Source organism: Scyliorhinus canicula, chromosome 5 (assembly GCF_902713615.1).
Source record: "Scyliorhinus canicula chromosome 5, sScyCan1.1, whole genome shotgun sequence".
Taxonomy (NCBI): Eukaryota; Metazoa; Chordata; class Chondrichthyes; order Carcharhiniformes; family Scyliorhinidae; genus Scyliorhinus; species Scyliorhinus canicula.
Window position 1 is genome coordinate 27,225,537 of NC_052150.1, and position 16,319 is coordinate 27,241,855.

A 16,319-nucleotide genomic window follows, 5' to 3' on the forward strand; every position below is an offset into this window, starting at 1 on the left:
TTAAACTAACTGAACTTGCCAGTCTTTCTCTTTGCGGTATTAGGTCGGAAACCTAAATCTGACATTCACAAAATTCATTCAAGTTTGAGACAACTTGGAAGTGCTTTTATGAAATGTGTTTTGAAGGTTTAAGATTTTTCACAGCATTATTGTACAGAGGGGAAGCAACACTTGTTTAACAAGTTAAGTTAACTTGTGATTTTCTGTGTGCAATGTTGAGGGAATTAACTTCCACCCAGATGTATCTTATTCCATTCTATTAGCACTCTCTTGGTTTCAAGGTAATGGGCAATATGTTTTCACTAACTGTTAACTGGTGTTCAGAAAAATATATTTTGTATGTTTGTACTGGTAATTGTGTGCTTTCCATTTAATGTTTTTTGACCTAAATGTATTAATTTTGATTAAAATTACTTCATAAATGAACCAAAAATACAGACATAGATCTGTTTCGTTAGGCACCCATCTTTATTCCTGTGCTCCTTTCAATATGACAGTAAAGATTGTTCATAATGAACAGAATAGGTTTTCTGTTTACTCAGTCACCCAGCTGCCTAATCCATGACACTGCTGCTCGTGATTAGATTCTACATTTTCTCAGAATATGACTAATCTTTGGATCAGAACTTCCAGTTGCACATTTTACTTTTTGTAAAAGGATTAACTTGAACAGACCAAATGTTTTGTATTTTGAAAAAGGTTTGCAATAAAACTGATTTTTCAAAATTTAGTGTGAGTATTTTCATCAGTAACTTGCTTGAAAGGTACTTCGAACATTTTGGATAATACAAGTGGATCCTGTAATTTCTTCACCTTTTTCTGTTGCATGTGCAATTTGTACACCAATCCTAAAATAAGAAATGCTTCGATGAATAGGAAAGCAAAACTAACATAGAATGCAGTGGCTATTTCTTCAGGAGTCAGCGTCATTGATAGAATATCTTGCGTTTCTCCGTTACATTGTACTGTAGTCTGGGTGCTGGTAGGTCTAGCCGTCGTCATGTTGTTCACAGGTGAAGGTGGCTCTTTTTGTTTATTACACCATTCCTCAGATTGCATCTCTGGGACTGTTTTGCTCCAAAATGCTGTCTGCTGTCTGCGGTAAGATCTGCTTATCCAACTTGATCTGTCTGCAGTGAAGTTCATGAATGCTGTGCCAGAGGCTGTGTAGTTGGGCCAGCTCAATATCCTGTGAGGTCCTCTGTTTGGGTTACTGTGAAAATTAAAGAAATATTAGGAACAGGAATAGGCCATTCAAGACCTCCAGCAACCATCCAATCAGTCATGGCTGGTCTGTACTTCTACTCCATTCACCTGCCAATACTTCTTATCCCTTGATACTTTTGCCTATCAAAGGTATACCGATCTCTGAAAAAATTCCAATTAACACAGTATCCACAGCCATTATGTGGAGTGAGTTCCAGATTGTCATGATTCTTAATGTGGAAAATGTGCTTTCTGATTTCACAATGGTCCAGCTCTGACTACAAGTTTATGCCAACAAAATGCTCAAAAAAGAAATTTTGAAGCTCTCTTCTAAAACTACATCATGCACCTAACATCTGCTAGAATTTCAAGAGCTCAAGAGCAAAATTCTTAGTGCATTAACAGTAAGTAGCCAAAGTTAAATGAATTAAATGATTTCAAAAATCTGGGGCAGGATTCTCCCCTACCCGGCGGGGCGGGGGGTCCCGGCGTAGCGGAGTGGCACCAACCACTCCGGCGTCGGGCCTCCCCAAAGGTGCGGAGTTCTCCGCACCTTTGGGGGGGCCAAGCCCTCACATTGAGGGGCGAGGTCCGCACCGGAGCGGTTGGCACCACACCGACTGGCGCCCAAACCGGCTCCAGCAGGCCTTTGACGCCCGGGGCTGGTCGAAAGGCCTTCGCCGGTTCGCGCATGCGCTGGTGCGTCAGCTACCGCTGACATTACCACCGGCGCATGCACGCTGGGGGATTCTCTTCCGCCTCCGCCATGGTGGAGGCCGTGTGGCGGCGGCGGAAGAAAAAGAGTGCCTCCACGGCACTGGCCCGCCTGCCGATCGGTGGGCCCTGATCGCGGGCAAGGCCATCATGGGGGCACCCCCCGGAGTCCGATCGCCCCGCGCCACCCTGGGGGCCCGCTCACGCCGCCGATCCTGCCGCCACCAGAGGTGGTTCAAACCACAGCGGCGGGAGAGGCCTCCCAGCGGCGGGACTTCGGCCCATCGTGGGCCGGAGAATCGCCGCGGGGGCTCGCCGATCGGCGGGTGGTGTTTCCCGCCCCCACCAATTCCCGGGTGGCGGAGAATTTCTGCCACGGCGGGGGTGGGAATTTCGGCGGCCCCGGGCGATTCTCCGACCCTGCGGGGGGTCGGAGAATTTTGCCCAAGAGTTCCAAATGTGTTTGGACTGACTACAAAATCTAATTTCGAACCCAGTATCAATTTGGTGAAATCGTGAAGATCTGAAACCATGTTGGAAATGGCTAAAGCACGGCTCGTAAAACTGTTACATCACGCGTTGAAGGAAGATAAACAGTCAGGTGCATCCTCGGCCATGAATGTCTTCAACAAGGGAGAGCACCTTGGCAATTGCTCTGAGAGCCTCAAGGGGGTGATAGGGAGGGGGTGGAGCACAGAGTTGCGCTCTATGCAGACGACCTGCATCTGTATGCATCAGATCCATTAGAGGGGATGGAAGAAATCATGAGGATTCTAGGGGGATTTGGCCAGTTTTCGGGGTACATGGTATATATGGAGGAAAGTGAGATGTTTGTGATCCAGGCAAGGAGACAGGAGATGCGATTGGGGGAGCTGCCGTTTAGATTAGTAGGGGGAAACTTTAGGTACCTAGGCATTCAAGTAGAGTGGGAATAGGACCGGCTGCATAAATTAAATCTGGCCCGGCAAGTGGACCAAATGAAGGACGATTTTCGGAGATGGGACGCGCTCCCATTATCATTAGTTGGGAGGGTGCAGACGGTGAAGATGACGGTCCTCTCAAGATTCCTGTTTGTGTTTCAATGTCTCTCTATCTTTATTCCGTGGTTCTTTTTTAAACGGGTCAACAAAGTGATCTCTGGCTTTGTTTAGGCGGGCAAGACCCTGCGGATAAGGAAGGTAATGCTTGAGTGGAGTCGGGGAGAGGGCGGCTGGCGCTGCCAAATTTTAGTAACTATTACTGGGCGGCGAATGTAGCCATGATCAGGAAGTGGGTGGTGGGGGAGGGGTCAGCATGGGAGCGTTTGGAGGCGGCTTCATGCAAGGGCACCAGTTTGGGGCGTTGGTAACTGCACGTCTGCCGTTCCCACCGGCACGGTACTCCACCAGCCCCGTGGTGGTGGCGGCCCTGAGAGTCTGGGGGGCAATGGAGGAGACATGTGGGAGCAGAGGGAGCATCGGTTTGGTCTCCAGTTTGTAATAATCACCGGTTTGCCCTGGGAAGAATAGACGGGGATTTCAGAGATGGCAGAGAGCAGGGATTGAGAGGATGTGGGATATGCTTATAGAGGGGAGCTTTCCGAGTATGAGGGCGCTGGATTAGAAGTTTGGGGTGGCGAGGGGAAACAAATTCAGGTATCTGCAGGTGCGGGGCTTCCTACGTAAACAGGTGTCAACCTTCCCGCTCCCACTGCTGAGGGGAATTCAGGACAGGGTAGTTTCCAGAGGGTGGGTAGAAGGGAGTGTGTCCGATATTTACAAGGAACTTATGGGGTCAGAAGAGACGCAGACCGAGGAGCTGAAGCCCAAGTGGGGGGAGGAGGTGAGATAGAGGGTGGTCTATGGGCGGACGCGTTGAGTAGAGTCAATGTGTCGGCAAAATGTGCCAGGCTTAGCCTGGTACAATTTAAGGTCGTTCACCGGGCTCGCATGACAGTGGCCCAGATGAGCAGATTCTTTGGGGTGGAAGACAGGTGTGCGGGAGGACCAGCGAACCATGTTCACATGTTCTGGGCATGTCCGAAGCTTAGGGGATTTTGGCAGGGGTTTACAGATGTCATGTCCAGGGTGTTAAAAACAAGGGTGGCACTGAGTCCAGAGGTGGCGATTTTCGGGTTGTCGGAAGACCCGGGAGTCCAGGAGGAGTAAGAGGCAGACATTCTGGCCTTTGCTTCTATGGTAGCCCGGAGACGGATACTATTAGCTTGGAGGGACTCAAAGCCCCATAAGTCGGAGACCTGGCTTTCGGAGATGGCTATCTTTCTCTGGAGAAAATCAAGTTCGCCTTGCGAGTGTCACGGTTACGGTTCACCCGGAGGTGGCAACCATTCGTCGACCTCTTCGTGGAAAATTAATCGTCAGCAGAAGGGGGGGGTGGCGGTTAGTTTAGCTTAGAGTAGGGGGTTAGTAAAGGTGAGACCTGTAAGGGGGGGGGAGACAGCGTTTGCACTATGTTTATAGTTTCGTGTACATTGTTTATTGCGTTGTTATAATACCAAAAATGCCTCAATAAAATGTTTATTTTAAAAAAAGCAAGGGAGAGCACCAGAGAGCAGGCAACAGCATTGGGAGGAGGGCTACAAACGAAATTAGGATTTATTTAAGCTCATCTCAAATTTGTTTTGCTGCCTAGCGAGTCCATGACTGATTCAGTGTCCATCCTAATACCATCGCGAGATTCCATTCGCAGTTTCCTGTCAACTCCGTGCCCCGATCAGCCCCGTTTTGGAGCAGACTCAATTTTGTTTTTCTGTTAGTAAAATCAAAACATTGCGCAGCTCTTACAAATCAACACATGACAGAACTCCTGGACAACATAATCAGTGGGATTTTCAAAGACTTCTACGCAGGATGGAGACTCACCAGGCCTTTAGCAGTGATTAGGCCTGATAACTGTTAAGTAGCATCTTAAGGTGTATCACTGTTATAATAGTTCCATATGATGGAATTTAATTTTCGAAAACATTAATTGAATACAGATTAAAATATAACGATTTAGAATCTAAATCGTTATATGTACTTTGATTATTCAAGTTAAGAGAAAACTTAAAGATAAATGCATACATTAGTAAACATTTTGCATGCATATACTTTTTATACTATTTGCACTTATTTTTGTTTAATATATTTTCTCAAAGTGTATGCAATAGTAATAAAAATGTGTCTGTAAAGGTTGTCTGGGTCTTGCAGCTCTCAAATGTCTGAAGATTATTGTAGGTGGCTCTAAAATTCAGGAGGTTTGACGACCGCTGGAATATGTTCGCTTCCATTGACTAAACTGGATTGGTGTGCATTCTTATTTATGGTATTGGTGAAATGCCATGCTGAAGTTTAATTATCAGTAGCCAAGCTCCCATGGATGCTGTGCTGATGCTCCTTCTTGTAGTCAGTAGCAGAACAGCATTGGTAGAGACCTGACAGCAGACCACTTAACCTTGGATGCGGAAAGGTGGGGAGTGCAAATAATGAGAGGTAAATTTGTTCATATTCTTTCATGAGATGTTGACTTCACTGGTTAGGCCAGGATTCGTTGCCCAGCCCAAATTGCCCTTGAGAAGGTGGCGGTGAGCTGCCTTGAACCGTTGTAGCACGTGGTGTAAGTACACCCACAGTGCTATTCGGGAAGGAGTTCCTGAATTTTGATCCAGTGACAATGAAAGGAACAGCGATATATTTCCAAGTCAGAATGGTGAGTGGCTTGGAGGGGAACGTCTAGGTGATGGTGTTCCCAAGTTCTTGTCCTTCTAGATGGTAGTCGTTGTGGGTTTGGAATGTGCTGTCTAAGGAGCCCCAGTGAGTTCCTGCACTACATCTTGGAGATGGTACACACTGCTGCTACTGTGTGTTGGTGGTGAAATAAGAATAACTTTTTAACATCACTGGAAATATTTCCTTACCCGCTATGTGCAAAATTTGTCCAGTAAGCCATCAGACTGAAAGATAGTTGTTTTTCTGCTTCATCATACTGATGGGTTGAATTTTTGGTAACAGGATCTCCAAGTAGATAAAGCAAATCATCCAAGTGAGAAGCCCCAATCCATGGAGGATTCTGGGAAAAGGAGGAACGATGGCTGGAAAGAAAATCGGCACTTGATTTATTTATTCTAAATACATGAGTATTAAAATTGTCACCTAATTCCAAGTGAGTGTAGCAACTACCACAGAACCACCCCTCATATGAATTGACTAAGTATAAGCAAAGGACGATCTATTGGGGAATTGGGAAACATGTCTCATTGCACCAATAAGGACACACTTGGATTTTTTGACACAGCTTTACTCCAACCTAATTGGTGAGCTTGACCGAAGAGTGATGCTCAACCCATGATGACCAGAAAAAGGGAATAGATTCACAAATAAATAAGATTACCATTATAGAGATAAAAACAAAGTGCTGGAAAGACTCAGCTGGGCTGGCAACATCTGTGGAGAAAGACACAGATTTAACATTTCCAGTCCAGTATGACTCTTTTTGTGAACTAGTATTGGTCTCCATGTTAATTCTGTTTCTTTCTCCACAGATGTTGACAGATCAAGCCAGGTTTTTCCGGCACTTTCCTTTAATTTTAGACTGCATCTGCAGTATTTAGCTTTTATTATGCCATTATACAGATACCTTTTTAAAAAATTTAGTCAAGTGCAACAATATTGTGAGGTATAATCACTTGTAATAACCCATGGATGGGTCTGACTATAAAAAGAAAAGTGACTGGGACTTTGACTATTTGTGGCGTATGTTATTTTTTCCTTGAAACCTATTTCAAATTAAAATTGAAGGGCTTGGTTCATTTTAGGCCTTTTCTTTTTTTATTGGTGTCATAATTCCAGCCCAAAAGCAAACAGCACATTGGCACATGGCAGTGGACTTCATTAACAGAGGAGCCACAATAACCTTAAGAACTGAAAAATCAATTTTCGAGATCTGTAGTGAGTGCTTCACATTAATGAATAAAGATTTGAAAGAATTAATTGAAAATAAATAACTCCAGTCTAATTCTAATCACAACAGCATATAAATCCCTCTCTGGTTTATCAACTGTTTGTCCAATCAAATTGAACTACTTGATTCATGTGAATAGTGCTGTAACTTTTTTGTAGTGCTGTGCTGTTAATTTAATCCTCTTTACAGTCTCAAAACTATTCTGGGGAGAATGCCAAAATCTTTGCAAAGATTCATTAGGCTCAGGGTTACTAATGTGACATCTCTGCCTTCTTTTAACGAAATGATACACCAGTGAGTATAATGAGTTGTCGGAGACATCATGATTTAAGATACTAAGCATTTTGAAATGCATGAGCTAATTACAGGCATATATCCGGTAAAGGCATGTTAATCTGAAAAAAATTAATGAGTTCTTTTTAAAGGTAATGGATGGAATAGATAAAAAGAATGCAAAATGTGCGCTTTCCATGAATTTCCAGATTGCATTCGCAGAGGTATCCTCAGTCCCAGTTTTGATACCAATACTTCAGCCTCAACCCAAGACAAGAACATACACAGGAAAAGACAGCAATAGAAGTGTGAGTGAAATTGAAATTGAAAATCGCTTATTGTCATGAGTAGGCTTCAATGAAGTTACTGTGAAAAGCCCCTAGTCGCCACATTCCGGCGCCTGTCCGGGGAGGCTCGAACCGTGCTGCTGGCCTGCTTGGTCTGCTTTAAAAGCCAGCGATTTAGCCCAGTGAGCTAGGAAGAACAATTAAAAGTAAGTTACGCAAAGGTGGCAGCTTAAACCCGAGTACCTAAATCTGCGAACTTGGTACATGAGGGAGTTTGAGAGTCGATTTCTGTAATATCCAGTCAAGTTTGCATTTAGCATTTAACTTGATCATTATGGTAAATTTTGGCTGTCAGTCTTAGGCAGTGATAAGCAAACAAAGTCCCTGCCTGGATGGATCAGCAGGGTAGTCAGTCAGGTAATTAGTACAGTAAGAAGTCTTACAACACCAGGTTAAAGTCCAACAGGTTTGATTCAAACACGAGCTTTCGGAGCGCAGCTCCTTCCTCAGGTGAATCAGGTAATTAGTAAGAATTGGTTTTCTAGCCAGTGACTCATCTCACTGGAATCTGAGCTAGTATAAATGCAGGCAGCTTTGCACATACACAAAGTAAGTTGCCCAAGGTGGCAGCTCGAGACTGAGTGTGACAACATCAAGTGCTTAAAATCCAGAAATTTGGTAGGGGCGGGAGTTCAGTGCTATTCTGTCCTTTTACGGAAGGGATGGCCCAAGAGAGGGAGATGGTGAGACCAAGAGTTGAAGGTCAGTGGCATTAATAAACTATACAGTTAGGTAATTAGTAAGTTTTAAATATGTTCCCCCTCTAAACTGTGACAATAGTTTACACTGGTATTGGGTAGATATGTATTATATTAATTTTAAGGCACAACTAGTTAAATTCCATAACATAACTATGAATAATAATTGAGTGATATTCTAAACTTGAAACCCAATCAATTAAATGAAAACAATATAAGGGTGACAGAGCAGTTGATGTCTTTCAGCTGTAGCATGTGGAAGCTGGTGGATACCTATATGATCCATGGCAACCACATCTGCAGTAAGTGTCTGCAGCTCGAGAATCTTTGGCTCCAAGTTGATAACTTGAGCCTGAGCTTCAGATATTGCAATACATTGGGGAGGATGAAAGTTACCTGGACACTTCGTTCTGAAGGCAGTCACACCCATTAGGCTAGGTACTTCAAATTTGGTCCATGGTCAGGGACAGGAGGGCGTGATTAAGAAAGGTAGGCACAGGGATCCAGATGTTCCTAGGTTAAGTGAGTGGGCAGAAATTTGGCAGATGGAGTACAATGTGGGAAAATGTGAGGTCCATTTTGGTCGGAAAAATAGTAAAACAAAATATTATTTAATTGAGAGAAAATGCCGAATACTGCAGCACAGTATTGGGATATATGAATCACAAAAGTGTTAGCATGCAGTTAGCAAGCAAGTAATTAGGAAAGCAAATTGAATGTTGGCCTTGTAAGGAGGATGGAGTATAAAAGTAGGAAAGTCTTGCTACAGATGTATTGGGCTTGGTGAGACCACGCCTGGAGTACTTTGTACAGTTTGGGTCTCATTGAGGAAGAGATACTTACAATAGAAGCAGTTCATAGAACATTACAGTTCATAGATTCATTACAGCGCAGTACAGGCCCTTTGGCCCTCGATGTTGCGCCGAGTTCAGTGAAGGTTTATTAGGCTGATTGCGGGGATGAAGGGGATGTCTTATGTGGAAAGGTTGAGCAGATCAGGCCTATATTCATGAATGAGAAGTAATCTTTTTGAAACAGATAAGATCTTGAGAGCCTTGACAGGGTAGGTACAGAGAGGATGCTTCCTCTTATGGGGGAATCTAGAACTCGGGAGCTTAAAAATAAGGGGGGTCTCCCATTTAAGGCGAAGGTGAGGAGGAATTCCTTCTCAGAGGGTCGTTAGTCTTTGGCAATTTCTTCCCCAAACAGCAGTGGAGGATGGATCATTGAATATATTCAAGACCTTTGATTGACAAGGGAGTCAAGGATTTAAGGAAGTTAAGACGACAAGCAGATCAGTTGTGATCTTACTGAATGGCAGAGAAGGCCGAATGGCCTACTATTTCTTATGACTAGGTTGGTTGAGGGTTTCAGTGTTGTCTGAGCCATTAGGAAAATTCCCCAGCCTTTCAAATAGTGCAACCGTTTGCATGAATCTGTAGATGCTGATGGGGCCTTGATTCAACCTATTTTTCAAAGATGGCACCTCCGACAGTACAGCTGTCATCTTGGATTATATGCTGAAGTCCTTGAGTGAAGCTTGAATGCACACGATCACAAGCTGACACTTGCACACCGGTAGCAGACAAGTTTGAGTGGGAAACAAGCAGAACAAAACAATGTTTATTTTCCCCTCCAGAAGCAGAGCGATGAGAAATGAAATCGTTTCTGAGGAAAAAAAATAGTATTACCTCTTTCAAATAATTCTCGGTACACTCGTATGGAATTGATCAAGTCGATTCTACGACTTTAGAGGTACTTTACCTGTAAATATACAGAAAGGTTTCTGCCCTGCTTGAGTGTTGGTCTGCTAATTGGTAACTTGGCGTCAACCACGTGTGGTCCTGAAGTAGGTTCTTGAAACCATCTCTGAGGGCAGCTGGGTCATTTGGGCAAGTGAAGTCTCTGTAAGAATAGCTGACAATATCTGCAATCTGGGATGGATTGTATCTGCAAGAAATGACATTCAAATTATTTTGTATTTTACTTGCTTGGTGACCAGAAAAACTTCTATTTTGCGTGGAAACTGCACTGCAGTTCGAATATTCAAAACTAGAAGCAGAATGAAACCATTTGAGATCCACCTTTGGATCTGTGAAAGGGTTCTACCGTAGGCCTGAAGATCAGTGTTGGTAGGAACTCATAGAACTTACAGTGCAGAAGGCGACATTCGGCCCATCTAGTCTGCACAGGCCCTTGGAAAGACTACTTAAGCCCATGCCTCCACCCCATAACCCCACCAACATTTTGGACACGGGGACAATTTAGCATGGCCAGTCCACCTAACCTGCACATTTTTGGACTGTGGGAGGAAGCCCACACAGGCACTGGGAGAAAATGCAAACTCCACACAGTCACCTGAGGTCTGAATTGAGCCCGGGACCCTGGAGCTGTGAGGCAGCAGTGCTTACCACCGTGCCGCTGCATAGATGTTCTGTCACACCTTCAAGGAATATAGGCAATTCTTTATACAGAACTTGCTAATGGTCCATCTAGTTTGCCTTCTACATCCTGGTGATCAACAATAATGGGTTTGTTTGCTGATCATTGCAACTAATCTCTGTCAATTAAGCTACAACAGATCTAGATGCCTGATTTGCAGAAAATCCCCAGTGGTTCAGAGCTTTGGGATCCTTTGTTCTAAAGTCATCTGTTCCTCCCCAGCGTGCCGCACTTACCATGTCATGCCTCAAATTACTCAACCTATATCCCAAAATGTTACAAACGCAACAAAGATAATTAATCACTATAAATTTTAAAAATCCAGCACAAACAATGGAAATTATGATCAAAGAGAAGGAAATTAAGGGATTTAATTAAAACAAATAACCAACCCATTTAATCCAGGAAATGAGTGAAACGTCTATCAACATTAGAAACTTGGTTCTGCTAATCTCCGGTTATAAGCAGCAGAAATTCCCCGAATTCAAGAATCGGTGGCTTGCAAACAACTTGTATTGATTGTCCTCAATAATAATAATCTTTATTATTGTCACAAGTTGGCTTACATTAACACTGCAATGAACTTACAGTGAAAATCCCCCAGCCGCCACACCCCGGCGCCTGTTTGGGTACACAGAGGGAGAATTCAGAATGTCAAATTCACCTAACAAGCACGTCTTTCAGGACTCGTGGGAGGAAGCCAGAGTACCCGGAGGAAACCCATGCAGACTTGGGAAGAACGTGCAGACTCTGTAGAGACAGTGACCCAAGCCGGGAATCGAAGCGGGGTCCCTGCCTCTGTGAAGCAACAGTGCTAACCAATCCATGGTCCAATTCCAAGGTGTGGGCCTGAGTCTTATCAACCACGAACGTGGTGGACTAGATCCCCAGCCCTTGCTGAGTTTGCAATCAGGGCATTAACATTGGTTTTAATGTCCTAGGTTAGGGAGAAAGACACAAGACAGATTTTATTACACTTATTCCCATTCTTTCCCAATGCCTCCTGATGGTAGGTTCATGCATGGGGGACATTATGTTTGGGCAGAATTGAACATGACTGTGATTCCCTTTCCTACTTTTTCTACCTATCTCTCTCCCTCGCCAGCCCCACTCTAATGTCCTGCGGGACACATTATCTTTGGCTCCTGCATGAAATATGGATGCAGTAACAGAAGCCAGCTCTCATTGATCTCTACCACAGCAGGAATATGAGTGGAATGGAAATTAGAGTGGAAAAATAGATTACAAAAATGACAAGATTTATACTTACTGGAAACGACTATCGGCATAATCCAGCACCAATTTATGATAAGTCTCTAATGCGATTCCATCACCATTACCCAAAAGATCAGCAAGCTGATCCCCTGCCTCATCGTTTGTAAGTCCTATAACATAAGGAACTTTCATATAGTTTCCCTTGAGAAGTGATTCCTGAGGCAGCTCCTGTAAGAAAACGCCATCGACAACGGGAGGGAAAGTTGGACCATATTTTGGCTTGGGAACTGGGGCATCGAGAAGAGATTCCACTGGTTTTGTTTGGAGACATTCCACCAACTTTGCATTCCTGTCGGTTGGACAATCCAGCGCTTTTGCCAGTTCTCGGCTGGCAACAAGAGGGTCCGAGTAATAGCCGCCAGACTTTGCGATGAAACCGGGTACCAAAGCATTGCCACTGCTGGAGATGGCTCTGTGGAAGAGGCCTCTGGTGAGGGGCGACAACAGAAGATAACCCACTGCAAGCCCTCCAGCCCCATGGCCAAACAATGTGACGGAGCTGGGATCTCCTCCAAAGTTCCGGATGTTGTGTTTTATCCACTGAAGGCCTTTGGTCATGTCCAAGAAACCAAGGTTGCCGGGAGCGTTTATATCCAGAGTGCTGAGGAAGCCAAGAGGCCCAAGACGGTAGTTGAATTCCACCACCACAACCTGCAAAGTGTAATTAATTATATCACAGCATTAGCTATATTGGCCCCATTCTGATCAAACCCATGAACAACGGACATTTGCTAACACCCAAAAAGGTCTCAAGGTGCTTAATTAAACAGAAGGGAGGTGAATAAATTGCAATAAATGCTGGAAAAGCCCAGCAGGTCTGGCAGCAAAAGGAGAGAGAAACAAAGTTAATATTTCAAGTCCAATATGACTCTGCTTCCGAGAAAAACCTTTAGATTTTTTTTTCAAATCTGCAATATTTTGCTTTTATTTTAGTGTTGTGAAATGAAAAAATGAAATGAAATGAAAATCGCTTATTGTCACGAGTAGGCTTCAATGAAGTTACTGTGAAAAGCCCCTAGTCGCCACATTCCGGCGCCTGTCCGGGGAGGCTGGTACGGGAATCGAACCGTGCTGCTGGCCTGCTTGGTCTGCTTTAAAAGCCAGCGATTTAGCCCAGTGAATATGTTAATACCTTACTACAAATTGCAACACTGGCCTCTCATTTCATTTCATTCAGTGATGTCTTCATTAAGAACTTATTTCATATGAAAACCTTTTAATTAATTTAATTTACTGTTAACATCGAATATGTTTTATCTTATTTGTTGACTGAATCTCAACAATGCTCTCTCTCACTCCATCACAGAAAGCTTTGAAAATGTTTTCCTTTGTTTTACTCACTGATTTCTCAAATGGATAGCTGCCTAGACTGAATGAAGTGAGTCTTTAGTTCGGTGGTAACTTTCCTCCCTCAGTCAGAAAGTGCGGTATTCCAATGCCACTCCAGCCGGAAGTGGCTGATAAGGATGTCAAGAAAAGTGGAAAGCCTGAGGATTGGGAGCAATTTAGAACCCAGCAAAGTAGGACGAAGCAACTGATAAAGAAAGAGATAAGAGAATATGAATGTAAGCCAGAGAGAAACATAAAGGCAGACAGTGAATGCTTCTTTAGGTATGTGAAAATGAAAAGATTATCTAGGAGAAATGTGGGCTTGTTACAGGTGGAAATGGGAGAATTTATAATGGAGAACAGCGAAATGGCAGAGGAACTAAATTACTTTGTGTCTGTCTTCATAGAAGAAGGTACAGAAAATCTGCCAGAAATACTAGGCATCCAAGCACTTGTGAAATTGAAGCACTGAGATGAATTAATATTAGTAAAAAGGTAGTATTTGAACAGTTGAAGGTTGATAAATCCCCTGGACCAGTTGAGCTATATCCCAGAGTGCTGAAGGAGGTGGCAATCGAAACAGTAGATGCACTGGGGGTTATCTTTCAAATTTCTATTGATTCTGGAAAGGTTCCCGCATCTTGGAAAGTAGCAATTGTAAACCCATTGTTTAAGAAGGAAGGGAGATGGGGAATGGAGATCCAAGGACTTGTTAGTTTGATGTCAGTGCTGGGGAACATGTTTGAATCTATCACGAAAGATGTGATAACATGAAACTTGGAAAATATGGTACAATTGGGCAGAGTCAACATGGAAACAAAATCATGTTTGAAAAACCTGTTGGAATTTTATGAGGTTGTTACTTGTAACATTGATAAAGGAGAACCAGTAGATGTGCTGTATTGGATTTTCAGTAACCTTTTGATAAGGTCCCACATAGGAGGTTAGTAAACAAAATTAGAGTGCATGGGATTGGGGGTATTATAGTAGTACGGTCTGAGAATTACAGATAACAGAGAGTAGGAATAAACAGGTCATGCTCGGGATGGCAGGCTGTTACTAATAGCCTGCAAGAATCAGTGTTAGGGCTACAGCCGTTCACTACCTATATAAATGATTTGGATATGGGGAACGATTGTAATATTTCCAAATTTTCTGATGACATAAAACTAGGTGGCAATATAAATTAGGAGGATTCAAGGAGGCTTTAAGTGAATGGGCATGAGCATGGGAAATGGGATATAATGTGAATAAGTGGGAAGTTATCCACTTTGGAAGAGAAACAGAGAGAGAGAATATTTCTTCAATGGTGAGAAGTTCAAAATGGGAGGAAGAGCTGGGAGAGGGCATGGAGGAAGGGTTGTGGTGTGAGGTGCTCCAGAGGGTGAATGCCTCAACTTTGTGGGAGGGGTTGTGGCTGATACAGCTGAAGGTAGCGTATAGGGCGCACCTCACAAATGCGAGGATGAGCCGACTCTTTGAGGGGGTAGAGGATGTTTGTGAACTTTGCAGAGGGGGGCCCTGCAAACCATGTTCATATGTTTTGGTCCTGTCGAAAGCTGGAGGGGTATTGGAGGGAGGTGTTTGGGGTAATTTCAAAGGTGGTACATGTGAAGCTTGAGCCAGGTCCTCTGGAGGCCATATTCGGGGTCTCAGTTCAGCCGGGGTTGGAAGCGGGTGCGGAGGCAGATGTTCTAGCCTTCGCCTCGCTGATCGCCCAAAGGTGGATCCTGTTGGGGTGGAGGTTAGTTTCTCCACCCTGTGCCCTCCGTGGCGGGGGGATCTGCTGGAGTTTATAGCACTCGAGAAGAGGAAGTTTGAGTTGAAGGGAAGGATGGAAGGGTTCTACAATTCATGGGCTTTGTTCATTATGCACTTTCAAGAATTTGATGACATCGAACATTAGGGGGCCGGTTGAACTGAGTATGTTGTTGGTCTCTATGTATGGGTGGATGGTGGATTCCTGACTCCTTTTCTTTGATGTTTGTATTTAAAATGTTGGGGGTTGGTGGGAGGAAGGGATTGTTGACCAGGGGTTGGACATTGTATTTGTTACTGTTGATTGTTTGTTGGTGAGCTTAAATTTGGATGAAAATGTGAAAAATTGGAGAATAAAAGTATATATTTTTTAAAGATGGTAAGAAGTTGAGAAGTGTTGGTTTCCAAAGGGACCATGGTGTCCTTGTTCATGAGGCTCTAAAAGCAATACGCAGGTTCAAAAATCAATAAGAAGGCAAATTGTTGGCCTTCATAGCAAGGGGATTTTTTAAAAAAAAATTTAGAGTACCCAATTATTTTTTCCAATTAAGGGGCAATTTAGCGTGGCCAATCCGCCTACCCTGCACATCTTTTGGGTTGTGGGGGTGAAACCCACGCAGACACAGGGAGAATGTGCAAAGTCCACACGGACAGTGATGCGGGGCGGGATTCGAACCCAGGTCCTCAGCGCCGTAGGCAGCAATGTTAACCACTGTGCCACCATGCTGCCCAAGCAAGGGGATTTGAGTACAGAAGTAAAAACGTCTTACTGCAAATACGCAGAGCCTTGACGAGACCTCACCTGGAGTAATGTGTACAGTTTTGGTCTCCTTACCTAAGGAAGGATATACTTGCCATAGAGGGTGTGCAATAAAGGTTCGCCAGACTAATCCCTGGGGTTTGGGGGATTTGTTTTATGAGGAGAGATTGAGGGAACTGGGCCTGTATTCTCTAGAATTTCAAAGAATGAGAGATGACCTAATTGAAACTTACAACATTCTTACAGGATGTGACAGGGCAGATGTAGATAAGGGGCAGGATTCTCGTTTTCTGGTTCTCCGTCCTGCCAGCCGGCTAATGGGGTTTCCCATTGTGGCCACACCCAAGCCATTGGGAAATCGGCAGGCCGGCGAAATGGAGGATCCCACTGACGGAGAATCCAATCCAAGATGTTCCCCCTGGCTGGTGAGCCTAGAACCAGGGAACATATCCTCAGAATAAGGGGCAAGACTTTTATCACTGAGATGAGGAGGAATTTCTTCACACCGAGAGTGATGAGTCTTTGGAATTCTCTACCCCAGTGGGCTGTGGAAGATCAATTATTGAGCACATTCAAGAT

The 16,319-nt window shown here is 44.0% G+C and overlaps 1 protein-coding gene across 3 annotated transcripts in view; it reads right to left on the reverse strand.

Moving 5' to 3' along the window:
• Positions 1 to 447: 447 nt before the first annotated feature.
• The window catches only part of LOC119965862 (neuroligin-1-like), a 232,231-nt gene continuing 216,359 nt past the window's right edge, over positions 448 to 16,319 (reverse strand). For all 3 annotated transcript variants that reach the window (XM_038796795.1, XM_038796796.1, XM_038796794.1), the window contains 4 exons: positions 11,889 to 12,544; positions 9,941 to 10,126; positions 5,816 to 5,989; positions 448 to 1,213 (listed from right to left, as the gene is read on the reverse strand). In XM_038796795.1, the coding sequence (XP_038652723.1) occupies positions 721 to 1,213; positions 5,816 to 5,989; positions 9,941 to 10,126; positions 11,889 to 12,544 (1,509 nt within the window). In that variant the 3' untranslated portion in view covers positions 448 to 720. The remainder of the gene's footprint in view (positions 1,214 to 5,815; positions 5,990 to 9,940; positions 10,127 to 11,888; positions 12,545 to 16,319) is intronic.